The sequence below is a fragment of the Pelodiscus sinensis genome, chromosome 3 (genome assembly GCF_049634645.1).
Source record: "Pelodiscus sinensis isolate JC-2024 chromosome 3, ASM4963464v1, whole genome shotgun sequence".
In the NCBI taxonomy this organism is placed as follows: domain Eukaryota; kingdom Metazoa; phylum Chordata; order Testudines; family Trionychidae; genus Pelodiscus; species Pelodiscus sinensis.
In genome coordinates this window covers 118,114,593-118,142,500 of record NC_134713.1, presented here as the reverse complement: position 1 = coordinate 118,142,500, position 27,908 = coordinate 118,114,593, and the positions used below count along the sequence as shown (strand labels likewise).

The 27,908-nt window shown below is 42.4% G+C and overlaps 1 protein-coding gene across 6 annotated transcripts in view; it reads left to right on the top strand.

Annotated features, from left to right (window-relative positions):
• LOC102456693 (uncharacterized) overlaps window positions 1-27,908 on the top strand; it is a 124,878-nt gene that overhangs the window by 61,523 nt on the left and 35,447 nt on the right. For all 6 annotated transcript variants that reach the window (XM_075924615.1, XM_075924616.1, XM_075924614.1 and 3 more), the window contains 3 exons: window positions 8,263-8,349; window positions 10,618-10,756; window positions 15,540-15,640. In XM_075924615.1, coding sequence (XP_075780730.1) covers window positions 8,263-8,349; window positions 10,618-10,756; window positions 15,540-15,640 — 327 coding nt within the window. The remainder of the gene's footprint in view (window positions 1-8,262; window positions 8,350-10,617; window positions 10,757-15,539; window positions 15,641-27,908) is intronic.

Below are 27,908 nucleotides of genomic sequence, written 5' to 3'. Positions count from 1 at the left end.
CACTGGGGGCCCCCGGCTGACCGCATGTTTGGCGGCTCTCGGGGAAAATCCGGAGAGCCCCGAGCAGAGCGAGCTGCGAGTGGCTGCCCGCACGGCACCTTCACAAGCCGCCAACTGCTGCGCCAGCTGTTCGGTGGCGGCGGCGGCGGCGCGCCGGCTGGGAGCGACAGGGATTCCCTCTGACATCACTAGGCTGGTGACGTCACCGGGTAGGCGCCGCGCCAGGCCGGAAGCGCGCCCACGCCACTCTGGGCGTAACCCCACCAGCGGGTCGCGGCGCGGGGATTTAAATACTGCCCGGGAGCAAGAGAGGGGGGAAGTGCCGAGAGCGTCCCCCCCCCTGAGAGCAGACGACGGATGGGACCCAACCCAAGGAGGTAAGCCCCGATTCAGCGAGCTACTCCTGGTGGGGAGAGGAAGCAGTCCAGGGCAGGCGAAGGGAGCCTGCGGACTGGCGCGTTTCGGCTACAGCCCCGCCAGTCGGACCGGACAAGAGCCACGTCCGAGTCCTTAGGGCCCTGGGCTGGGGTCCATGAGAGGGGGCGGGCCCGGATCCCCCTCTTCCCATCAAGGGAAGTAAATCGCCCGACGTCTCAAAGGAGACCCGGCTAATTGCCAATAGAATTGACTTGGACGCCGGGAGGCGATCTTGAGGGTGATGGGATCACGGGACAAGAGGGCGGAACGGGACTAACGAACCGACCCTCGTGGGTGATGGGGGGGGCACGTTTATAGATGGGCATAGTAAGTATAGTTTTATTTTAAACAAGTTAATACACAAACTTTGGGCCATGTTTTACCCTCTTGTAAAGAAACCTGTAGGAGGGGGACAGAGGTCTTCATTACGTTTCCTTCTAATGCTCCTCTAGGTGGGTTCAAGTTGGAGAGGCTGCAGAAAGGGCTTTCTCTCAGCCTGTCAGATCCTAGAGTTTTTTCAGGGAGGGAATCGATGATCAGAAAAATGAACCCTCTTCCAAAAGACAGCTTTTAGGGATGCTGCTAGTACTATACAAGCAAGAGAGTGAACCCTTCAAGGTTAGGCCTTGATTCAGCAAAGCTTTTAAATATGTGCTTTTGTACCAATGAGTTCTATACTTTTCCAAACCAAGATCTTGAAGCTTTTTGTGGGTATACATAAGTTATACATGGTTTCTGGACTTGGTGAACAGGCATAGAATGCAGCTGCTGCTTGGGTCTGTTCTTTGTATGTCACTCTTTTCCTTCCAATACCCAACCAACTCGGGGAGTTTCTGTGAGATGAGCTAAGTTAATTAGAAAACATGCTGCAAAACTTGTATGTTCCTCTCCTACAGCCCTGATCTGCCTGATATTTCCCTCTGCTCACATTACTTAAGGGGAAGCATAAATCTAAGGTAAAGCAGAGTTAGCCTTATGAATTAACTAGTAAATTACAGCTTTTCGCTCCTGTCTTTCGTTTAATTTACAGTAACTTTATTAGCATGACAGGAGTTACAAATGTGTTTAAATTGATCCAATTATATATATATATGCTGAAGGGTGATAGAGGCTTTTATGCCTTTAACAATATAATCCACTCAGATGTGTATCCAAACACTGTGATTGTAGGTATAACACAAACTGCCTCGCTAGGTACAGAAATGTGATTGAAAGCTGGGTCTTAAGTTTGTATTTTTCTTACTTCCAGTCCTCTCAAAGGTAAATATTTATGAGGCATATCTTTGATTTCAGATCCACTTCTAATTTCACTGGACTCTAACATGGTAGCCCTGTATTCCCTCTTCCCCCTATAAATAATTAACATCAGAAGTGAAAGTCCTGAATCGAAAAATAATGGATGTCTATAAGAAAAAGACAAGGTCACAGCCCTGAAATCCTTAACTCCCTTGCTGACTTAAGTGGGAGTTTCTTCTTGAGTAAGAAAGGCAGGATTGAACCCAAAATGAGTATTAATTTTAAACACCAGTACCGCACACTAACTCATGTAAATAATAGTGACATAACACAGTTTTTGTACTTAGAAGATTTTCAGTTTCTCAGTGGTTTGGATTATGTTTTGTGGGGGGATCTTCTCGCATTTGCTTCATTGACATGGGAAGGGAGAAATAACTGTTGCTGCTTTAACAACAAAGGTGAAGTATTGTTGAAATCATTATTCCAAACAATAAGGTAATTCATTTAATTTTACTAGAGACATATTGTTGTAACTTAATCTAACCAAAACGCTTGCAGCACTGAAAATAAGAGGAAATAGAGAGGGAAATAATCTGTGTGGTATAATAAATTGATAGTGTGATGTCAGATGAAATGAAGTAGGAAACAGGAGAAGTTAAAAGAAAAAAATTGTTAAGAGGAGTCAAAACACAGATCTAGTAATGGGTACACTCACACATAGTGTTAAGAGGAGTTGTATACATAAATCCATGTGAGGTGAAGTAAGATAGCATACCCTGCTGTTGGTTATATGGCGCAACCCAAGCATCCTTTCTGAGACGATCAAGACAGCTTAAATCCTTGTGTACATCGAAGTAGCATGCATGCAAAATTAGGCTTTTTTTTTGCACTAGATTTCACTGCAGTTTAATAAAATGAGTATCAGAGTGTTGTACACAGGGTTTATGTAAGCCAAAAAGAATAAGTAGTCCTAAGAAAGAACACATACTTGCATTATGTCATACTCTTTTAAGGTGACCACATGTCCTGAGTTTTAGAGGGACAGTCCTGATACTTTGGAGCTTACTCCTACCCCCTCCCAAAGACTTTTCCAGCTGTGTGCTTATGTGCACAGGAAGGCAAAGGAGCTGAGGCCTGCTTGGTACACCACTGAGGCTCTGATAATTGCACCTTCTTTCTGTTGACTTTCTTTGTACCTGCGGCAGCAAGGCCTCCTAAGATGCTGGCATGCAGTACAGTAGGGTCACACCTTACTAATGCGTCGTTAAGGTGCTACTTCACTGCATGCTGGGCATGGACTCTGTTACATGACTTCAGTGCTTGGCTCCCTGCCAGCTCTGCTCCATCACCCTGAACTGGGATTCTGAGTGATAATCTTTCTAAGTGTCTTGGCTGCCAGTACCAGGAAGCTTCAAGAGCATCTATATTCTATGTATCTGTACATTGGCTCCAGGATATGCACCATATGTCCCAAAGCATTTAGATGTTCCTTCCTAAATCCATGTTACATGAAACCTTGAAGCTTTGTTCTCACTGCTGCTGCTAGTCACATTTTACTGGGGCTTTTAGGTTCCAAGGCTTTCTGAAGTGTGTAGCTGGCCAGAAATACCACAAGGAACTTGGAGGAGTGTCAAGAGCTGTGGTAGTAAGTCAGTGTGGAAAGCTGAGTAACCTGCTGATTATTACAGATTTTATTTCCTGAAAAAAAGAGGAGGGTGAGAATGAAGGAAAATATTACAGGAAAACTAAAGACAAAGACAGAATCCTATTCTAAGGCATCATAGGATCTGAATGACTTGCGACATTCAGAATTATTAAAAATTATTGCCTCATGTGTTCCTCTTTATTTTTGTCTGTTAATAAAGTTGAGATGAATTAACTGAGATATGAAGAAAGTGTCAAGAAATTGTGACTTGAACAGATAAAAATGTTTTGATCAGTTTTTTATCTGCCAGAATGATGGCTGAAATGGGAGCACCTCAACGGTCAGTGAAAAATTAAAAAATAAAATGGCAACTAGGGGAATCAGTGGGTGGTTCTCCTGTTACACAGGGTCAGACTATTCCATGATGCCTCCTAGGAGGAGCCTCGAAAACTTTCCAGATTCTGATCTCTTAACTATTTTGCAATAGTGTAATTCCAACCGAGAGTAGAATCAGGCACAATAGCTTTGGGAATTCCCACGCCCTTTAGGTCTTGTCTTCCCTGCTAAAAAAAGGGGTGTGTGTAGAGAGATTTGGGGGGGAAGAGAGATTTGGGCCCAAAGAGAGATTTTTGTTTTGTTTTTAATCTGGTGGTAACAAACACACACACAGAAGCTATCCTGAGATGAAAACACACTGAACACCGGGCACTTCAGCTTTACTATGGGCTAAATGTGGCTAAATGTGGCTGTTGCCTACTCTGGCACTTGGAGTGTAAAAGGTTGGGGCTTTAAAAAATACCTTGTCTCGAAAGCAGTGGTGTCCAACATGCTAGTCGCTAGCCACATGTGGGTATTTGGTTGTTTGAGTGTCGCTATTTAGCCGGTTGAGTGTGGCTAGTTCGCAGTAGAACTGTTTCAGAACTGGTTAGACACCATGGCTCTAAAGGCTTCCGCTTAAAACTCCCCAAGGTCACAGATTTCCTGACCAGGGAATGGTATGCTGCCACCACCCAAATGCAAAAACACATTTGAGAACCCAGGGAGACACACTTGGAAATTTCATCCTATGGGATGATACGCCCAAGCTCTTAAACCCTTCTTTAGGAGAGAGCTTGAAAATAAATTGCAATTTCTTAATAGCTGACCTTCAGTTTCAGGTACATGCACACAGAACCTTTTTCCTTCTAGGACACAGGAATCCGATCACAGTCTTAAAACAAGTAATTTTTTTATTAACAAAATGAAGCTATATTTGGTAAAGCATACATGGTTGCTAAGTGTTATAAAGCAACTGAAAAAGGCAGATTAAAAGCTCAGAGACTTGCTTCCCTGGGATACAGTTTAAAAGTTACAGTTCTTTTTCTAGCTATGGATATCGCTGGAAAATCCATGCTTTGTTCCTGGTTAACTCCTCTCTCCCAGCTCTTGCTTTGTTCACCAAGGGTACATCTAGATTGCAAGCTTCTTTTGAAAGAGAGCATCCACACCTCAAAACCGGATTGAAAAAGCAATCTGCTTTTTTGAAAGAGAGTATCCAGACTGAATGGACGCTCTCTCGAAAGAAAGCCCTGATTGCTATTCACAGAATGGCCACCAGGGCACCTGTGCTTTTTTCAATTGCCTCTTCGTTAGAAAAATGTCCCTGTTCTGCGTCCACACACACCTTTTTTTTAAAGAGCTCTTTTGAAAAAGGCTTTTTTCCTCGCAATTTGAGGTTTACCAATGTCAACCCCCCCCCCCCCGCATTATTTCGATTTAATTTCGAAAATGAGATTGCAGTGTGGATGCAGGTGAAGTTTTTTCAAAAAAAGGGCAGTTTTTTCAAAAAAACAATGTAGTCTAGACATACCCCAGAAGACTGAAGCAGGCAGAACCTGTTTCAATTCAAATCTCACATTCTCTTCACATTGGCCAGGGGGCAGTGGGGCATTGCCTTCCCAAACATCTAGCCTTGCCCCACCAAGACTCTGCCCTCAGAAAGTACTGAGAGTTAGTGTTGCTGCCTTTGAGTGCCTTCCCTCCCTGTGCCTTGGGGCGATGGGGGCAGGGCCTGGGTAGAAGGCAGGGGATGGGTCAGAAGGCTTGCCTGCCCCAGCCCTATCTTCAACCCACCACCCATGCTAATGTTTTCCTGGCTCCTTGTCAACACTTCCTGGATATTCTCCATAATCCACTGTCTCTGGGTTTAACCTTTACAGGCAAATTAGATAACGGAATGGCTGGGATGTCTAGAAAAGGATAGCACACCCACCCCCCTGTCTATCATGTGCACAATGCTATAACCCAGGGTGGGCAACAATTTTTTATAAGAATTTGGAAAGTGGTCGAGAGTCACACTCTTCCATTATATTAATGGAGAAGGTGAGGGGTCTGGAATGGAGGTTAGATGCAGAAGGGAGCTTGGGGGTAAGGGAAGGAGTTTGTGTAAAGGAGGCAGTTGTGACTTGGGGCACTGGACTGGGGTGCAGGGGGTTGGATTGTGACCTAGAGCAGGGAATTGGGGTACAGGAGGGGGTGCAGGGGATTGCGTTGTGAGCTAGGGCAGGAGGGGACTATGATCTGGGGTGGGGAATTGGAGTTCCAGATCTGGGAGGGAATATGGGTACAGGAGGGGGGCAGAGGATTTGGGTATATAGAGTAGGGGGCAAGAGTGGGGGGCCAGAGGGTTGTAGAAGGGAGGGGCTAGGGTGCCAAGAGGCAGACTCTAGCCAGGAGACTTACCAGCCACCCACCTGTTGCTGAATCAGCCTTCCTGCCCCATCCCGCGCACAGGCACAACCATGTGCTCTGTGAATAATGGCCATCTAATGGTTCTTATCTGCTTCTTTTAACTATCCAGTCTTTAGGTGCTTATAGATTATCAATTTTGCTGGTTACATACCAGCTCGGTTTTTCCTTAGATATTTATATACCCACTGCGTCTTTTTGTGCTTCCCTCCCATTTTTTTCCTTCCTCCCCTCTCCCCCTTCCCTCCTATTTAATTTTGGTTCTGAACATCCAACACTTTGGTCATCTGAAGAAGTGGGCTGTGCCCATGAAAGCTCATGAGTCCATCTACATGTTTCATTAGTCTTTAAAGTGCTACCAGACTATTTGTTGTCTTTTAAGTTTATCCTGTACAGACTAACTCAGCTACCCCTCTGAAGTTTATGAGTACCTTGTGCTTCATGGCTGCCTGTTATTGAAACAGGCAACTTCCATTGGTCAGTTTCTGGTCAGAAGCTGGCCAGTGGGATTGTGCTGGGGGGTGGGGAGCAGCTCCAAACCCTTCCCCCATCCTCTCTGGACTCAGTTTTTAAAGTGATTTTAAAGTGTTTCTGAGTGGCATGCAGGTGGGGCGCCTGCTTGGGGCTTGTGTCTACAGGCCATATCCAGTAGCTTGGTGGGCTGGATACGGCTCATGGGCCATATTTCGCCCAGGCCTACTATACCCCCTTCAAGGCTGACCACCACAAGATTACCTTATGATAAAATTAAAGGGCCTGATCTTCACTTTGTTTTTGCTTCAGGTACCTCTTCCAGGCTATGTCTAAACTGCAGGCTTCTTTCAGAAGAAGCTTTTCTGGAAGAGATCTTCTGAAAAACTTCTTCTGAGAGAGCGCATCTACACAGCAAAAGCGCATCGAAAAAGCAATCTTCTTTTTCAAAAGATAGCGTCCATTCAGTGTGGACGATATCTCGCGTTTAAACTGTGATTACTATGGATGGAGTGGCCACTAGAGCACCTGTACTTTTTCCTCTTTCCTCTTCTTCCGAAAGAACTCCCTCTTCCCCATCCACATACACCTTTTTCTGAAAGAACTCTTTTGGAAAAAGGCTTCTTCTTCGTAGAAAGAGGTTTACCACTGTCGGAAAAAGCCCTCTGTTCTTTCAATTTTTTTTTTTTTTTGGAAGAACGCGATTGCAGTGTGGATATAAGTGATTTTTTTTGTAAAAACAGCCATTTTTTCCGAAAAAACTCTGCAGTGTACACATAGCCACAATTTAGTTAGAGGCAAATATTTATTTATTTATTTATTTATTTTATTTTAAAGCGGTGAAGATGAGGTCTTATTTTGAAGGCTTGTAACCCAGGATTTAAAAAGTATTACATTTTATATTTGCGGAGAATCTTATTGACTTCTGTCAGAGGGGCATTCTGTTGCTTAATTCATAAAAAAGTTTTTCAAGGGCTTAGATAATTCTTTGGATGGGAGATGCTATAGAAGTGCAAAATATCTTTATAATGAACCCAAACATTTTATAATTACATCTGCTGATTATTTTGTTGTTGTGATAGGGGACAAAGCATATTTTTTGGTTATGAAATGCTTAGTAATTACTTAATGCCATTGCTTCATTTTGAGAATAATAATTTTCCTTCCCGTTTTTAAAAAAAAAGGTAGTTTTTGAAAATTCTGCTTTTGTTTTTGTTTGTTTGTTTGTTTGTTTGTTTGTTTGTAAAACAAAGTACATATGGCGGAGAGGGAAAACTAGCAAAATAATCTTTATGAGTAGAATTTCTGTAAATTATCCATTGTTGGACATTCCTTAGCAGAAGAGGATGGAAATAGGAGACAAGAGAAACAAGATGGATCATTGTATCTTCATTTTATTTTGTTTCCTCAAACATATTCTCCTTTGGGCAGACAGTAATTGCAGTTTCTAATGACACAAACTTGAAGGGAAACAGAAGACTACAAACAGGTTTATGGGCCTATCAGCAGGAATATGTGGCTACAAATTGCTGAGTAAATGAAACAGCCTGTTGTTTCCTAAGCCTAAGTTTGTGAATGTTATGTCAAAGCATTTGAGGAGGAGCTAGAGCACCAGGCGGTGTTAGGAATACCTGCTGGGTCCTAATTGGTGCCCACTGTTGTTAATGGCTTCCTGTGGCTGAATGTTTACTTGTTATTTGTTTTGCGCTTTTGTTTCCCAGCTACTGGGGGAAAAAAGCTGACCAAAACTTTATCTTTCTTTTAAGGGTATCCCTGAACATCAAGTGCCCTACTGCAAATTGTCTCACGATGCTAAGTACCTCAAGTCTATTCCACAGTCCAGTAATTACCTGGTATGCTGCTAGAATTGTATTTGCTTTTAATATTGCTTCTGAAGTGTGTTAGCAAATGTTAGAATATGAATATTATTAAGGATTTGGAGCCATTGTGTATACTATAAATCTCTGTGCATATTAAATGAATGCCTAGCAATGTTTCTCTAATAAATACCATTTGGCTAAAATTTCCTCAACCACACACAAATCTCAATTTTTGTGGATTTTTTTTTAATGCTTCTGAAAGGTGCCAGGCTGAAAGCCTCACACACTAAAAATCTCTGATTATGAACAGAACAGGCATAGGTGGCAATTTGGGCTTTCTCACACTGTGTACAAATATACCTCTCCAAAGAGAGTTGATCAGCAAAAGACAAAATATTTCAACCCCCCCCCATTCCCATTCAGTCCCTGTCCTCCCAGTTCAGACCACCCATAAGAGTGTTGTATAGTGCCAGCTGTAATGTGGACACCTATACACTAGGAAAAGATTGGTGCTACTATTTTAAAATAGACCTCAGAACAGCTGTTGGAGCATAACTGATTTAGTTACTATTGACTTGGGAAGAACTAGAACTAGTGAAAAGTTCCCAATCTCATTTGTCATCTGCTCTTCCCACAATGATTTTTTTTTTGAATTACAAATGGACCCTAAAGAGCAACTCACAGACCCTTGAGAAAATGCATCTTATCTATGCCTCTCTTTAGGAACCGGCCCTTAATCTGCATATCTAGAAGTTCTTTCTCAAATGCAGATTTTTCACTTTAGTATATGCATATATAGTTTTATATGAGGAACCAGTGTATAGCCACAGGGGATTGAATCAATTTCTTAGTGATAAAATTAAGTTTTGACGCCATCTATGCAGTAGTGATATGTTAGATTTCTTAATGTTTTGTTTATTTCAGTCAAGGCGTCATTGTTCTGTGATACAGAGCAAATTGATTGGGGGGGAGGTAGATTTCCACGCAATGTTATGCATTTTGTCCTTGTGATCCTTGGTTTATTTGTGGCCAGGGCTTTCCCATGTGACAGCCAGAATGGATGGCAGATTGGTTTAGTGTAGGTCTTTTGCTAACTGAATGAGGAAAATAAAGTGAAGCTACATATGGAAATGCAGAGAGTATTTTCTGTTGAGATTTAACGTTTCAAACAAGAAGCTGAATTCCTGTAATTTTATTTTTAGTCATTCAGTCATTTATTTTATGTATATGCAAATTTCAATTTCATGCCCTCTGCTTGGGGGGAAAAGCAACTGAATCCATTCATCCCAAACCCACCGCCTGTGCTTAATACTGGCACCTATATTTAAACAGAAAGTGATTGTTTGAACTGGTTTGATAAGAGCTGAGTTAGTGTGCGAACATGGCATAGCTGATGGGGCTCCTGAGGAGTTTTCCTTTTTCTTTTTAATATTTCCCAGAAAGAGAAAATAAATGAAATTCCGGGATCTGTTTCAGGTCCATTTAATACATTTGCCACTTGCATACTGATTATAATTAAATAGCATACAAATGTGCCTGTACTTCCCAGGTGAAGTGTCTTCATGACATCATCATGTGCTAACTGTGCCATTTGGAGAGAATCTTCATAGGGCACTGAATCTTTTAATTGGTGTGAATTCCAGGAAGTTTTCCTTCAGTATTAAAGGAACAGGATTTAAAATTCCAAGGTTTAACCCCATGTTCTGCAGTGATGGGGTATCAGAGAACCTTTCCCCCTGCACAAGCAGACAGGCAGGGTACCTGGATAGCATGCACTGTTCTGATGGAATGTACTTTTACTTAATGCAGCAGCTCATATGCCACAATTCCAGGGGCTGAAATCTGAGGGGGTGGGAAGAAGGCCATGTTTAGACATCCTCAGCTAGCGCAGAGGTTTTCAACTTCTTTCATTTATAAACCCCTAAACATTTCAAATGGAGGCGTAGACCCCTTTTGGAAATCTTAGATGTTGTCTGAGTCCCCCACAAGTTGAAAACCACTGAGCTGGTGCACGTGCTATAGTTAGGGGAGCAGGGAAGGGAAGCAGGCTTGGGTCTTAGTTTGAACAGTAAGATCTATCCCACTGTAGTTTTATATCCCAGTGGATCACTGAGAAATTCTGCCCATGCTAGCAGCTCCTTAAATGTACAGGGCACATCAGAAGGCTTCTCTGCTCATATACACTGCATCAACCAGCATAGGATTTGGCTCACTATTGGATAATTTTATATCTGGCTTTGTTGCATATAAGGATTCAGAATAGTAAGTTCTGTATTCACATTTTCCCCCTCTCTTTTAAAGATTATAGGATTGCAGAATGAGTTAACAAGACATGGAATCTTAAAGAACCAGCAAGATTATGAAGACTTCTGGACACTGATCCTAGAGGGCACTCACAGTTCACAGCTCAAAGAAAAACTTCAGGATATAAAATTAAAAAGTTGGGTTTCTTAAACACTAACTCTTCTGAATGATTTTAAGAGCTTACTTAAAAAAAATCTCATGTTTAAAATATAGAATCTGTAACAAAATATCAAAAGACCAGATTCACAGTTGGTGTAAAACTGTGCAGCTCCGTTGAAGTCAATGGAACAAAGCTGATTTATTCCTGTTGAGAACCTAGCAAAGTTATAAACATTTCACCCCTTCAAATCAATACTACATATCTTTTTTCCTCATCTTTGTGAAATAACAAAAATCTTGAACTTCAGAAAGAGGAAAAGGAAATTACATTTAAAATAGAAGCGAAAAAATCAGAAAGAAACCTGATTTTAATAATCATAAGGGACAAGAAACACTAGTGCTAGCGTGTACAGATGGAAGTCTTAGACTATTTTGTAATTGGAATCCCTAAACTGCCTACAACATTTTTACTAAAGCTGGTTAGGGATTTCAGTTCTAACATTGTGTTGCATTCATAGCATAATCATTTGTGTTTGAAGGAGAAAATGAGGAAATAATTACTCAACATAAGATTATTACAATGATATGTAGATTTATTTTTCTAAATTGAAACCTGCCAATTGTGACTTTTTGCACACCTGAAAAAGAGCTCAGTGTAGTTCAAAAGCTTGTCTCTTTCATTGACAGAAGTAGGTCCAATAAAAGATATTCACTGACTTTGTGTGTCTCATATCCTGGGACCAGCACAGCTTTAACAACACTACACACAAGTTGTGCTCCTAGATAGTCTCTATAAACATGTTTTTCTCTCATGGTTACCTTCCGCCTCCATTTGTTTTGCACCCATTTGTCATATCATGAGCCAGTTCAAGCCTAGATCCTGCAAACATACACAAAGGTAAATTTACTCATGTCAGTAGTACCATTGAACTAAATGAGGACACCTCTTCATTACCGGAAAGATGGATGCTACGGCAGTTGATCTTCCAGAGTTCAGTTTAGTGGGTCTGGTAAAGATCCGGTAAATCCAATGTTGGGGGTGCTCTCATGAACATTAGTACTCCTTGATTTGCAAGGAGTAAGGGAAATCTTTGGGAGCGCCAAAGGTCAATCGAGGTACCTCTACTCCAGCTACACAATTAACGTAGCTGAAGTTGTGTATCTTAATTGGACTTTCCAGGTAAGTATAGACAAGGCCTAAGACTGCAGTCATGAATACCTAAGTGTTTGTAAGAGCTGACCGCAAAATCAGAGAGAGATTATCAGCTGATTTAAATGAGTATCGATGCATTGTTTTCAAGGCAGCAGCATCAGCATAGCATCTGGACTGCGTCTTACAGGCTGAACCTCCCTGGTGCGGCAGCCTTAGGAACTGACTGGTCCTGAACCAGGGAATTTGCCAGACTTTGGAAAGTCAATACCAGCCCCTCTACTGCAGCCACAGGGCTCTGTAGCCACCCTGACTCTTTGCCCAACGACCCTCCCCCCGTTCCGCTCTTCCCGCTTTTTCCCTCCTCTTGAACACCACAAATGAGCTATTTGCAGTGCTCCAGAATCTCTAGGAGGGAGGAGTTACTGAGGGCAGGACCCCCAGCTTTTCCCCTTGAGCGCTCCAGACCTGTAGTGCAAACGGATGCCTGACCAGGGATGTTGCTGATTGAGGGAAGTGTGGTTTATAAAGGTCCAACCTCTACTCTGGACCACAAGGAAGGCCTGATTTCTTGGGACCTCTGATTGCTACTATACTAAAAATAACAAATAGCAATGTAATAAATAACTACATGTGTACAGTCTAAAATCACTACCAAAGAGTTTGAGAACTCTGTACTGAAATCATTTTTATCCCTATCACCTACCATTTTCTTACTGAATCTTTGAGACATCATCCTACTCATATATCCAAGGCCTGCTGAGGTTAGTGGAAAGACTCCTTTAGACTGCAGTGGAAATTAAACCACACACAATATAAATACAATTTCCTTTTATTTAGTGCCATTTTCACAGAAAACAAAATTCCAGTGGAGGATCCCTACAGGATACTTTAATGTTTGAGAACCATTTCTTCTGCCTTAATTTTTTTTAGCATCTACATACAATTGAGGGAAGGCAGTAATGTTTCTCGGTTTAGGTTTTTAAGCTTTGTATGTTCAGATATATTTTTGTGTTCTGTTTATATATAAAATCCATAGTAATCTGAATATTATTTTTTCGGGCTGTCCATTGACATGCGTTAATGCCTGCAATTAACGCAGTCCAGTATTAATGTGTTTTTAACACGTTAATCGCAGATGTTAATGCTGTGCTGCCCCTTTGAAGTGCCACTGCAGTGCTTCAAACATGTAGCACAACGCAGAACCTGGGATCAACTGGGGATTCCCAAGCTGACCCCAGGCTCCACTGCCCCTTTGAAATGCGCAGAGGCGGCGTTTCAAAGGAGCAGCCACCCCACAACTGAGCCGGGGATCAGCTGTGTGGTAGCCACCCCTTAGAAACGTTGCCTCCACCTGCTTCAAAGGGGCAGTGGAGCCCGGGGTCAGCTGGGGACTCTACAGTTGATCCCGGGCTCCGCGTGGCGTTTCCCCAGAACCCGGGATCAACTGGGGAGCTTCAAAGAGACAGCGCTGCATGGAGCCCAGGGTCAGCTGGGGACTCTAGCTGATCCTGGGCTCTATTCAATGCTATCCCATTGAAACACCATCATGGAGTTTCAAAGGGGAGGCGCACGCGATTAATCGCAATTCAATTTTTTAATCGCTTGACAGCCCTATTATTTTTTAAAGGCTTTGCAAAACCAGAGGTCCTGTTTTTCAGAAGTCCAAGAGTATAATTAAGCACACAAAAATAATTCATATTGATAGTTATTTGCCTAGGCTATTTTTATGATGGTGCATGCAAACTTGGAATGCAGATGTGCAGTCACCATTGAAAATGAAACCAATGAAAATAAAAATATTCTAGTCACTGTCTTAAATTTCATTTAAAAATAGTTTTATTTAAATAGTCGCCTGATATATGCTGGCATCTATATACCAGTGCGTACATCTACAATACCTAGATGCATGTTTGGTTTTTATTTTACATATTAAAACTTCTAGAATTAAAACCGACTAGAATTTAAAATTAAATTAAGGAGAATGAAAAGTAAAAGTAAATATTGAAGAGTTAGTTACTTGAACTTTAACTCACGAGTGTATTTTATGCCATGGGAAATAGTTCATGCATTCTTTTGCTATTCATGGTTATATTAGTTTTATATAGGTGAACTGACAAGGTTATATTAATCATTTGTGGTTTATAATTTCATATATATTCTAAAAATATTTAATCTGTCACTAATATGTGTCTGTTTAAATTGAAGTGCGTGGTCCACTTGCCTCTCTGCTGCAGTTTCAGTGTTAGTCTAAAAGGGTAGCACTTCTTCCTTTAAAATACATGTGTGGAGGGGGTTCAGTTTGAAAAGAATAAATGTCACATCCTACAGTGTTAGAATTATATTAGCTAGAACTATGTAGAAATAATTAATATAAAGAAAGACCAAGTGTAAGTGAAATACACCTGAGTTCAGGTTTCATTACAAATTTTGCTTTTTTAAAGTTTTTCCTGTTACAGAAAAACTTGGCTTCCCCTCTGAAACTTTCAAAATGCAAGGTTAGCTTGCCATAGTTTTATCTGAGGTTCATTAATCTTTTCATGAATTTGGGCTTTTATCTTAGTACACATGACCTTTGTGTGAAGAACTACAGACGTGTTTTTGGTTCTGGAAAATGAGTAAAATGTCATGTGTTTACATGGTATTAAGATAATTTTTTATGTGGCTTCTTTCCTGTGAAATACTCATTTGTAAATGGGCAATTCAGTAGAACTGATCATGCAGCATTGTTAAGACCCTTTAGTAGTGAGGGATGGGTGATACTCTGTAACCACAGACCACGGGCTTAATGTTTATCAGCCACTGAACTAACCAGGCAGCCATTTTTAAGTTGTCCCTAGAAGAACATGCAGTAGTCTATGTGTTGCATGAGGTTGGAGACAGAATTTCCTATGGAATCTTGGGCAGTGCATGCTTCCAAGGGCAAATCATTTTGCTCTTTGCAGGAAGTTGCTGGTTTCTCTTTTCTTTCACTCACCTTTCATGAACACCCGTGGTATGTCTACCCAGCAACATTGTTTTAAAATAACTAGCATTATTTTGAAACAACTTAGTCTGCGTCCACATTGCAGGCAGTTATTTTGAAACGATGTTGAAATACTGTCAAGCTGGAGGACTTCTTACTCCGACTCCTGTAACTCTCATTGTATGAGGAATAAGGGAAGTTGGAGGAAGAGTGCTCTATTTCAAAATAAGTGCTGTGTAGAGGCTCCCAATTTCAAAATAAGCTATTTTGAAATAAGCTATGCAATCGATGTAACTCTGTGTGTCTGAATGCTGAAATACTCAAGTAGCAGGACTCCATTTCTTTTGCTCATAGCACCAAGTACCCACTCATTTCAGACCCAAAAAACTCTCCTCATGGCTTCCCCTCCCCCCACCCCCATGCTTTTAGCTGTTCCTTCCCTCTTTCTGTCATTCGAGATTTTTGTGTTTGTCTATTCTGGCTTTCCACACAGATTCAAACTCCTACCTTGAAACAATACACAGAAAATGCTCTTTGACAGGTTCCCATACTCCTCTCGTCATTGGTGGGGGCTTTTCCTTACAGTCATGTTTAATTGAAGTGTGAGTTTACACCTGTTTATTTTAATGAGGTTTTAACCCTACCCGTAACAAGGTTGCACTCTGCTCATAACCTTATTACTGAGCTACTGGTATTACTTTACAGTGCTTGCTGCTAAGTCTTTCCCTTCACATCCTGTTGTGAGAACTGGTGCAGCACAATCAGCCAATGTTCTTCTGACCAACAGATGTGGGCAACTGAAAACTGTAAGTAACACTTGTGCTTTCAAATAATGCTACTTTAATGCCATAATTCCTGCTTTGTCTAAGACTGATGCGCCCCTGTGTCCAAACTCCATTGGGTATAAGAGAGCGAGCGGTGGGGAGAGCTCCTGGGAGGCAGCAGTAACTGATTCCCAGACTACATGGCTCAGTCTGCACCAGCAGTAGTCCTGGCAGGAGCTGCGGCAAGGGACTGCTCAAATCAGGCCGCTGGCATATGGTTCCTTAGGAGCTCACTTCTCTTTCCCTTCTCAGCTCCTCCTTCTGCAATTGGGTTGCAGGGGGAGGGAGGGAGAGATGGGGCCAGCTGAAATATTGGCTTCAGGGGCTTCACATCCCACCAAAGATGCCGAGCAGCACAAAGGGGCTGGGTTGTTCTTAACAATCTTCCCTGTTCTTTGTCCTTCCAGTTTCTTACACAGGTTGGACCTTCCTGGTCTGGCATCTGTGGGGCCTGACTGGTCCCAGATGATGGATTTTGCTTGACCAAGGGAGGTTATATCTGACACCCCTCCCCACATCCAGCCCCCCCAACCCTAGACCGGCCACAGGCCCTGAGGCCCTGCCAGTCCCCATACTCCCTTGTTTGCCACACCAGGCAGCCCAGCTCCCAGCCTCACTGCACAGCAGTCCTGGGGCATGTGTAGCAGCCCAGCTGTGGGGAACTGGGCTCCTGGACCCACTGGCTGTTTGCTGCCAGGATCCCTGCCAGCCTACAGGGTTCATAGGCACCAGCCCTCCACCAGCAGTCTTTGGTCCTGGAACATCTGCGGTCAATTGGAGTCTCCCCGTTTACAGAGGTTCAACCTGTATTTGTGCTCATCTTCATAGTGTTGGGGCACCTCCCGAAAGCAAAGGATAAGGAGGATTATGTCTCACGCTTCCTTCCCTGCCAGCAGGAGTCTGGCTTAGGATCATGGTTTTCATTTTATGGCTGTTTGAGAGTGAAGTTACTCGTGTCTCCCTGACCGTGTATGTAAATCAGGAATAACGACTTACTTATATGGGTTATAAAGATTAATTAATTAATATTCAATAAGTCCCTATAATGCTTTTAAACAACAAAAACAAAAAAAATCCTTGTGCATGAGGTGCTCCTTTTGCTTGGAGAATCACCCCCCGTCTATATTCTACATCCTCTGCCTTTCTTGCCTAACCTCTGTGGAGAATGGAGCAGACAGGGCAGAGTGAAGATCTGCACGTGGAGAAGGGGGCAGGTGCTTCGAAGAAGCATTTTCTGAGAGGAGAAGCTGATTTAAAAACAAAAGAGATCAATGTAGTGCACCAAATTTTCTCTAGTGTGTTAGTACAACTGTGTGCCAATTGGCTACAGCCCCAGAGAACTGTGCCTTTGGCTTATGAGGTATTTTTTCAGTTTAATATTAGTCATAATGCCAATATCTGAAGACCATGGAAAACTTTCATTTGTCCACATGTTGCAACAACTGTGTTCACAGGCAAGTGATAGATGGATGATGCCCAGTGTCCCTGAGAACTCACTCATGCTTCTGGATTCTGTTATACTATTTTAGCAAATTGATCCAATGGTTTCCAGAATGCTGCTTGGGTGGAAAATCATTTCTGGTGATGTGACAACCAAAACTACATGGAAGGAAAGGGCTGGAGGGGATGATGGATGGCACAAATGTCTCCTATTTTACCTCAGATCCTTTCTCCCCCTTTCCCACTTGCTTCTCCCCTTTGTGTACATTTCACCAGCTGTGTCCTGTGAGATGAGATGAGGTGGGCTGGGTCCTTCACACCTCTGTGCAATGAACACATCACTCTTCCAATCCGCTAGACATAGCAGTATTTCTTGGGCCAGTCTGTCAGGTTGCAGAAGGTAACTGAAGGTTTGCTTTGCGGTTTGCATTCCTTTACAGGATAATATACGCTCTGGAAAGAAGGCAAAAACAGTCTTATGATTATGGCCCCAGTAGTTACGTCTGTCTATTTTTTTTTTTAATGTAATGAAGCCAGTTCTGTCGAAGACATTTTACAGACTGGCCATCTTAAGCTTGTTGACACTGTGATGAAAAAAATTACATTCTGACAACATTTTTAGTTTGTGTAGTAGTAGTAATCTCTATCTTGTAATGCCAGATTAAATGTGGGGGGCAGGTCTTCAGACAACTGAGGTGTGGAGATGTGTGCCTGATGTTCACATGCCATTCCTTAAACTGCACACCACTGTGCATAATTGGTTCTTTGTTCATGGAGTTACCTCCTTTGTGTATATGACTGTAATTGCATGTGTGAACTAGGTGCACTATCACATATGGAATTTTCTGCCTAATATGTCTGAATATTTTAGTGAATTGTTGCCATACTATAACGTAATTAGTGCAACAACTTCAAGAATAAGAAGAGTTCCATATTTTTGGTTGGGAAAGTTTGAAAGTTCTAGTTTTAAAAATACAATGTGATTACATGGTACTTTTAATCTTCACACTAATTACAGTTGTGAATGAATTCTGACAACAATTTGGAGACAGAGGTTCAATCATAGTTTTACAGATGGAGAAACAGAATCACAGAGTGAGTCAATGTCAGAGCTCAGATTAGAATTTGGGAGTTCCTGGCACCCACTGCTGTACTCAGACATCTGGGGCATTAGCAGTTGTTGTGCAAGCTTCTCTGCAGCACTTCTCTGAGGCCCTTGGTCCTTACCTGCAATTCCTCTTCTGTTCCACTCTACAGCATCTCCTGTAGCAGGGATCACCAATTATGCCAAACTGAGTGGATGTGTTTTTCTTTGAGTCTAGGGGCACGTGTATGCTAGGAAATTATTTCAAAATATCATACTTGGAAATAACTCCTGAAATAACTATTTCAAAATAGTGTGTCCACATTACAGGGAAGCCTCAAAATTAGTCCAAGGCAGGTTCTCTAATTGTGGACCACTACCTGGACTTAGAGCCCCAGGAAGCACTGGGGAGTAATTACTTGGAATGACTCTGGGGAGTAATTATTTCGAAATAGCAGCAGTGGAGAGTCCACACTATTGTTATTTTGAAATAACTATTTCAAAATCAGCATAATTCCTCATGAAAAGCAGGAGTTGTTATTTCAAAACAACCAGCCCCTTATTTTGAAATAATGGATGTGGTAGTGTGGATGCTCCGCTTGTTATTTCAAAATAAGGGGAGTTATTTCAGGTTAGATGTTGACCAGGGCTAGATCAGTGGTTCTAAACCTGGGTCTTGGAGGCCACTTGTGACTCAGTCAGCACATAGTTGTGGCTCATGTGATATTCTCTGGGCCATGCAGGAGTCTGTGTATTGTGTGGATGGAGCCCACATCACACACACAGAGCTGCATAGGTGGCTCATAGTGGTAGATAGGTTGTGAACCACTGGGTTAAACTGTAGTCGCCAGGTTCATTTTTATTTACATATTAGGCCCCAGTTCTCCTTCGAGTTCCTTGTATGATATAAAGTTAGAACATTCAGAACCTCTGGGATCAACCTAGTTGTAGTGAATCCCTTAGCTGTGGACATAATTGCTAGATACATGTGCACTTGAGGCACTCAGGCTAGAGTCCTGTCCTTCCACTCCAAAAACTGGGCCACTTATTCCTGAGGCAAAGAAGATCTCCCTTGGGTGATAATAGTAGTGCCCATATTCTGCCCAAGGGGCCAGCAACTAGCGGGATGCACACGCATGTACACGTCTTGTATGGATTCCTTGCTTCAGCACTGATGAGCAGTAAGTGATGTGGACATCACGAGAATGAGGATGTTGTCCCATCCAGCTCCTCAGAGATCTTCTCTCTTTGCGCATTATCTCCTGTGTAGACTGAGCCAGAGTTGGGTATGTTTAATGTCCTAGCAGCATTGCAGCCAACGGCTTTTCTCAGCCTCACCTAGAGTTGTTTTCTATATATGGTTAACAAGACATAAAAAAATAGAATGATGTATTCTTGCATACGCGTGTTAATTTATAATATATTTACACCTTCAAAAGCCCCAGCCTGCCATCAATTTGCCATGTTGGGCTGAGGCTAACCCCGCCCTGTCACCTGACCGGAAGCCAAGGGGCGGGCCCGGGGCTATAAAAGCCCAGGCAGCAGCCTCAGTCAGGGCTGAGCCTGCCAAGAGGCTAGAGGCCTCTCCGGGACTCCCAGCCTGGGGAGTGGGGACTGAGGCCTGGCCTGGGCCTCCTACCTGCCGGGGACCAGAGGCAAACTACTGGCTCCCTGCCTGGGAAGCGGAGGCCCAGCACAGCCAGCCTACCCACCCGGACGCAACGACGGAGCCACAGGGCCTGCCCGAACCTGTGCCCCAGCGCCTGCCCTGGGACCGGGAGAAGCGGCCCCAGCCACGGCCTTGGCTACCTCGACCGGAGGCACCGCAGGGGATTTCCACGGGCTCTGACCCAGAGGCCTGCCTCAACTGCCTGACCCTGCCCGCACCTGGAGCCCCGCTGAGTCCCAGTGACCTGCAAGCGGCCACAGACTGGACCGGACCGCCCCGGTGGGACGAGACTCTCCTGGACTCCCTGCATCCACCGCTGGACCCCCAGGTACCGCCCAAGGAGGAGAACGGAAGTGGCCCAGAGATAGAGGGGGCTGTTAAAGGTCCCTAGGCCGGCGCGTTTCGGGCTGGAGCCCCCGCTGAGCCACAGCAGCCTGCACTGCTGCCCTAGGGCCCTGGGCCGGGGTGCAGTGGAGTGGGTGGGCCTGCGCCCCCCCCCACCTACATATTGGGTGGCAGCCTCCCCCTTCATCACTGCCACAGGCGATCTGCCTGCACCCCTCCTGAACAAGGAGCTCCCTGCTTATACACTGACTGTGTTGGTTTATTGCCACGCCCTGAACTGAGGGCCTGGCCACTCTTTACAAACTGACTGGGTTTGTTTGTCGCCAGCCCTGAACTAAGGGCCTGGCCGCTGGTTATAAACTGACTGTGTTGGGTTACTGCTGCACCCAGCAGCAAGGGCCTGACCACCCCTTATAACTTGACCGTGGTGGTTTGTGGCTGTCAGCCCTGAACTAAGGGCTGGGCTGCGCCCAGTGAACTAACGGGGCCGGCCTTAAAGGGGCAGCGTGGTGGGGCGGACTGGCTGCCCACTGAGCCGGAGGAGGAGGAACCCCTCCAGACAGGCAAACCGACTACATGCTGTAAGTTGTCAGGTTTTCTTAAAGTGGTTCACATGACCAAAGCTGGTTTATGCCATTGTCTACAAAGTAGATTCTTGGCAGTGTTCATGTTTCCCTCTTCGTCGGCTTCACCACTAAATGTAGTCTCCTCTTGTCTGCACTTGCCATTTTTTTCTCCAGCACTCTATTGAGATAGAAGAAGTTGACCCTTGTGCAGAGGACTAGCACAAGATCTGTGTACTGGTTAAGATTTTAAAAGAGGATGTAGGTGTAACATAAGCAGTGCATGGATTGTCTTGTCCATTTGTGCAGAGATGACTATCACCCTTCAAGCACAGTGCATAAATGAACGTGTTAAATCACACATACAGTTGTGCAGTGCAATTCCTTAATAAAATAATTTCTAAATATGTACTTGTAGCAAAAAACACTTGCTTTGCTCTGTGCTAGTGACCATACACAAACTATTGTCTCTCTGGATTGTGACCACTGAGGGCTAAACTCTGCTGTTACTTACTCCATTGTAAATTCTAAGTAATTCCATGGAAACTAATGGAACTACTCTGTTTCAACCAGTGTAAGGGAGAGCAAAATATTGGCCCATCTAACTCTTCTTGAAGACTTCCTCTGTAGATGCTTTCAGATGAATTCTTTGTAATTGTTTCCAAATGAAGTGGGGATTGGTGGAGATGTCACCAAACCGTGAGGAGGCCGTGTTGGCCTTTTATCCTGCCCTAGTCTAAAGGTAGACCACATGGGTCCCTGTTTGCCTGGCCTAAGATAAATATATCTTGGCTCATTCCTTGTTACTATGAGCCTGACTGAAGCAGAAGAGATTGTTCACAGAGATGTGAGAGAAAAATAAAACAGAAATGAAGGGGTGACCTTTTAAACATGAAAAGGGGAAAGTGCCACTTGAAAATGAGTTCAAAACCAATTTCAGGCAATTGAACTGACAAGAGCATCAACAGAGACAAAGTTAAATGCAATCAAGACTTTTTTAGAATTACAATTTTATGGAAAAAAATAAGTAAGGAGAAATCAAGTCCAAGATTTTCAACTGATTGGTGATGAGAGGTGGTCATTTTGGGGGATGACAAAGAGTCCTTGGTTTCAGAGAAGAAAAGCAAAAGGACGTGGCGTGGGGGCGAAGAAATGACATGTCAACTGAACGTTTTTACACAGAACCTTATTCTTCAATGTCTTTCACTTTGTCATTATTTTCACCTGTGCAAAACAAGTTTAAAATGATACATTCAGAAGGGAAATATTATACACTAATTTTACACTAATATAAATAATTATGCAGGGTACAGGGCAATGGAGAATGAGACCCAGAAGGTTTTCAAATTTTCCTTCAGGGGAAGTGACTCCCAATCTGAGGCCTTGTCCTCTCACAAACTGGCATCAGTTCTTTCACATCTGGTGAATATGCTCAGTGTCAATGAGACAGTGCTCTCCCATCAGCATGATTGTGTCTCCTTCACAAGAGACAGCAGTAGGAGAATGTTTTCTGCCAGCGGCGGATTTAGGGCAGGGCGAGCAGGGCGGCGGCTGCGGGCCCCGCGCTTCCCAAGGCCTCCCACATGTGCCTTGGCACCACAGCACACACGCAGTGTCAAAGGGGGGGCCCCGCGAAATTCTGCTGCCCTGGGCCCCGCGGTACTGTCATCCTGTTTTCTGCTAACATGGTGCTGGTGTAGATGGTGCTAAGGTCGGTGTAACATGTGTTGCTCAAGCAGGTAGCTTTTTCACATCCCTGAGGGGCAGAAGTTATATGGACATAAGAGGTAATGTAGACTTGTCCCTATTCTTGTATTCCTACTCTCACAAGATACACCCTATGCCTATTAATTAAAATGTACTTGTTTTTGAGTGGATATATTTAAAAATGAAAATATTTCCCAAGTTAGATACTATTCTCCTTTGCGGGTGTTTTTTTAAAAAAAAAATCCCTGTTTGAGTCAGCTACATTGTTTGGAAACTTTTCAGTGGTTCCATTTGTAGACTAAGGGTGTGTCTAGACTACTGAGTTTTGTCGACAAAAGTGGACTTTTGTCGACAAAACTATATCTGCGTCTACACTACCGCTGAGTTCTGTCGACATAACGTCGACAGAACTCAGCAGTTTTGTCGACGCTGGTAAACCTCATTTTACGAAGCATAACACCTTCTGTCGACAGAGTTCTGTCGACAGAAGGTGTTATTGCCTGTAGGGTTGCGTCTAGACTACAGGGTTTTGTCGACAAAGCAGCTTGCTTTGTCAACAGAACTGAATGTGTCTAGACGCTCTATGTCGACAGAAGTTTTGTCGACAGATACTGTCGACAAAACTTCTGTCGACAAAAGCCTGTAGTCTAGACGAACCCTAATTAAAGGGTGTTAACAAGATTAAATTTAATTTTTTTTTTAAATAATGATCTCCTTGAAGTCCAAGTCTGGTTCTCATTCACACCTCTCACCTTTGTACTGCCAGAATGCAGGAAACAGGCCTTGGAATAAATGAGGCAGGCCCCAAATATATACTATTACTGCTATCTATTTATGTTCAAAAATAGCTTTTCACCATACTCTCCTAACAAAGTTAAACCAGAACAGAAATCTGTGTCTAAAGAAGTTAGTTTGATAAATACCCTCAGAATTACATCCATTAAATAAAAAAACAAACCTGGATAAGCAGATAATTCTATTAGAATTATAGCGTTGGAAGTGACCTCAGGAGGCCAGAGTCCAACCCGGCTGCTAAAAGCAGGACCAACCCCAACTAAATTATCCCAGCAAGGCTTTGTCAGGCTGGGACATGAAAACCTCTAGGGATGGAGATTCCACCACCTCCCTAGGTAACCCATTCCAGTGCTTCACCACCCTCCTAGTGAAATAGTGTTTCCTAATATCCAACCTAGACCTCCTCCACTGCAATGTGAGACCATTGCTCCTCCTTCTGTTACTCTGTGACCACTGAGAACAGCCTTTCTCCATCCTTTTAGGAATTCCCCTGCCACCACTGACAGGCTGAAAGTAAATTCGAAGCTATTGATGAGCCAAAATATTTAGATATTTTTGTTATTTTTATTTACGTGTCCACAAATATTCTCAGTTCTTTATATGCTAGGCTGTGTATATTTTGCAGTTCCATACTGGTGGAATTTACAATGGAACTTATTTTTTGCTTAAAAATGTGCTCCAGCAGCTACATGTTTCATCAAAACTGTTTGCTGCTCTAATGGTTGTAAAGAAAATAATAAAATCCTAGCATAGAAACTGATTAAAATTGTTTTTTCTGAATCTGCATCTCTCATAGTCATTCTTTTCAAAGGACTATTAACTCTGAGACAAAGATTACAGTTAACTGTCAACATTTTTAATATTTTCACTGGGGACCATTAAGCAGAACCATCTGGCTAATGTGTTTGTCACACAAACCTAAACTCTAAGCAATATGCCAAATTTGGTGGTTCTAACTCTTACCGTTTAGGAAGAGTTCTTGAAGAAATGGGCTCACAGAGGGACAGACAGATGAACATTTCTAAAAAATAGTAGTATGTACAATATGTAAAAGCGTGACCAACAACACCGCATCTGCTAGATCTTGTATATCACTTCCAGGAAGTGAAAGGGTTGATGTTTGGTTACATATTATGCATGCATTTGGACATATCCACAATAGTGAAATAAAAATTTGAAGCAGCCATCGTTTGAAGTTGGGACATCATGGACACTATAATTGAGTAGGATAGGGTTTCCCAAAGTGTGCTTTCTGAGGTCCTGGGGCTTCACAAGAAAATATTGATGACAGTTGTATGGAGCGACGGTTTTTTATTAAAATATACTGTTTTTATAAATAATCTATTGAGAATTATTGTTGCAATATTCAATAAATAAGCTCAACATCACAACATGAAATGCAGGCAAGGGGAATATAAAATTGTGTTGCTCCGTGAAACACTGAGACTACAGCTGACTTAATAAAGGCATGCTGCAGTAATGTATAGCAAGCTGCATGTGAGCTGCAGGCCCAGTGACATATATTAGATGCTTCAATCATCTGGCCTAGTTCTTCACAAGTCAAAGATTTAAGAAGATATTTATTATTTCAGATTTTCTTTGGACTGAAGCCCACTGCAATACAGTGCTCTTCCCACTGTGTTTTCATTCAACATTTCCCAGTACGCCATCGCCTACCCTTATTACCACACACATTCACCCGGGATAAGTGGCTAAAAAAGAAACTTTGGCATCTAACAATCGGAATTTGGCTGGAACAAATGAGCAAAATATCAGGACAGGAAAAGGACAATCACAGCCTTTTGTGACTGAAAAATCAAAAAGTGAGCTGTCGAAGAGGAAACCACTCTCATCCGCCAGATTAGTAGCAGGCAACAAGAAACACAAGTGTGATGCAAGTTATTTGTCTTTCAGATTTACTTGCATTAGAAATAAAGATGCTCCCGACATGCGGAATGTAGTGTGCTACAAAGTACTTTTGAGTAGTTCTCTGATACCTGCTAAACTATGAAGACATTTGGAAACAAATAATTCTGGACACACAAACAAAGGCATAAGCTTTTTCAAGCAAAAACTTGACAAGGACAATGAAAATGCACCAGAAGCATTATACAAGTGGATACCCGTGTTCGCTGGAGAAGCACAAACAATTGCAGAAAAACTCACGAAGCCTTGTGCAAAAGATATTCAGATGCGTATACTTGATGAGCAATCTAGTAAAAAAGTGGAAACTTTGACACTGTCAAACAATCTTGCTGCATGTCATATTCAAGAACTTGGTGCTGACATTGAGAGAGGGGTATGTCTAGACAGTGGCGCTAATTCGGGATATGTCTGGTATTCCGAAATAGCGTTTTCTGTGTCTTAACGACAAGCCTGTTATTTCAAAATGTATTGGAAATAATGGGCTTGTTATTCTGATGTTCTGGTATACTTTGTTCCACAAGGATTAAGGGACTTGTCAGAATAGTGATCTATTTCAAAATTTGGCGCTGTGTAGACAGTCTATTTCAAAATTTGGCACTCTTTCAAAATAAGCTACGCAGTTTGTGTAGCTTACTTCGAGCTACGTGGCACGGTATAGACATACCCAGAGAGAGCTATTTTTTTCATGGCAATTTTGTGATGAGTATTCTTTGCAGCTGGATGAGTCCACTGATGTGACAGGGCTTGCAGTGTTAGTTGTGTTTGTCCATTAGATGTTTGATAAAACCATCAAAGGGGACTTGCTAATATGTGAATCTATGCAGAGTAATGTGACTGGTGAAGAAATATTTAACTGTATTAATAACTTTATTATACAACATGAAATTAGTTGGGGAAAAAAGTGTTGATGTGGGCAATGGATGGGAAAATGGCTGGAGCTGAATTGTGACTTAAGGATGTGGGTCCGTATTCACTGTGTTATCCATAGAAAAGTTCTCCCCATTAAGAAGATGCCTGTACCTCTTAAAAATGTTCTGGATGAGGCAGTGCAAATGATTCTATAAAAACTAGACCACTACAATCCAGACTGTTCAAAATTTTGTGTGAAGAACCGGGCAGTCAGCACACAGCACTCCTTCAACATACAGAGGTGAGGTGGCTATAGTGAGGAAAAATGCTCATAAGACATTTTGAGCTTTGTCACTGAGGTAGTTTAATTGGTAGATCGCAAACATCAACTATATGGTGGTTTGACCAATTACTTGTGGCTGCTGATACCTGTGTACCTTGCAGAGATGTAGTCACCAACCTGAATGAAGTTAATCTCTTGCTGCAAGGAAGAAATGAGAACATTTTCACTGTAAAAGATAAAATATTGTTGCTATTTGTGGAAACTGGAACTTTGGGCATTGTCTGTAGAAGAAAAGAACTTTGACAGCTTTCCTACACTGAATGACTTTTTGACTGAAACCAGTTCCGTTCTTGATGAAGGTATTTACAGTGACTTTGTACAGCATTTACATGACTCGTTCTCCTCTCTTTTACAAAACTTTCCTCCCACAAACTACAGTAATTCCTGGGTAAGAAAACCATTTTTAATAACAGTTGGCTTATCAGCTCAAGATTAGGAAAGGCCCTGATTGACATGAGTTCTGATATTACCAGCTCAAACAAAATTTGAATGAACTGCCACTAATTAATTTTTGGAGTCACCTGATTCAAGAATACCTAAAGGTTGCAAAATCTGCAGTTGATGAGCTCCTTCCCCTAGCTACAACAATTTGTATGAAATCGGATTTCTATATTACACTGGGAGAGAAACAAACAATAGGAGCAGCCTCGATGCTGCACGTAATATAAGAATTCAGCTTTCCAGCATCATTCCTGATATTAAATGGATTTGCAAAGAAAAAAACAAGCATACTCTTCCCATTAAAATATGAAAAATGTATATCTCCAATAACAATGACCCTGTTATTTTGTTACTAATTTTCTGATAGTTTTCTTGGAAAAAAAGTTTAAGAAATAAAAATAGAATTCCAAAATTGTCTGTTTATTTGGGTACCTATTAAATTAGAAATCATGATATTTTAAGGGCTCTGCTAAATATTTAGGTTCCCATAAGGACTCCGCAGCTTAAAAAGTTTGGGAAACCCTGGGATAATGAATGAGCCATGGTTTATAAAGGGCCACAAGTACAGAAGAATTGTTTGCATGCTCTAGGGATATGTGTCCAAGTGCATGCCCTTGGAGCCCATAGGGCACAATGATCTGGCACTTGTAGGGGTCTTGTGAGAAAGGGTATGCAGCTGTGTTTCTTTTATTAAAGAAAGACTCACTATCACCTGAACTGCAATGTTTGTCTGTCCATATGCTATGTTATGGCATAGTTATTAGTAAAATTGCCTTGTGTCTCTCACTAAAGTATCTGCTGTCTTGGAGAGGCCATTTTGTTTTGAAATGGCTGAAAGTCAAGTGAAGATTATTTTGTCCTTTCTGAAATTATACTGTTAACAGACAAATGAAATATTGTACCCTGATACTTGAAAGCCAGTGTGAATGTGCAGTGGGTGGGAGCAGCATCAGCAGCAGGAATATTGATGTGCTGATTCTGAAATAACTTTTTTTTAAAGATTGTGTGTTGGATACTTTTGTGTTCAGATTTTTGTCAGGACCTCATTCAATAGGCAGCTCATGGCTTAGTTTCAGCATAAAGTGTTT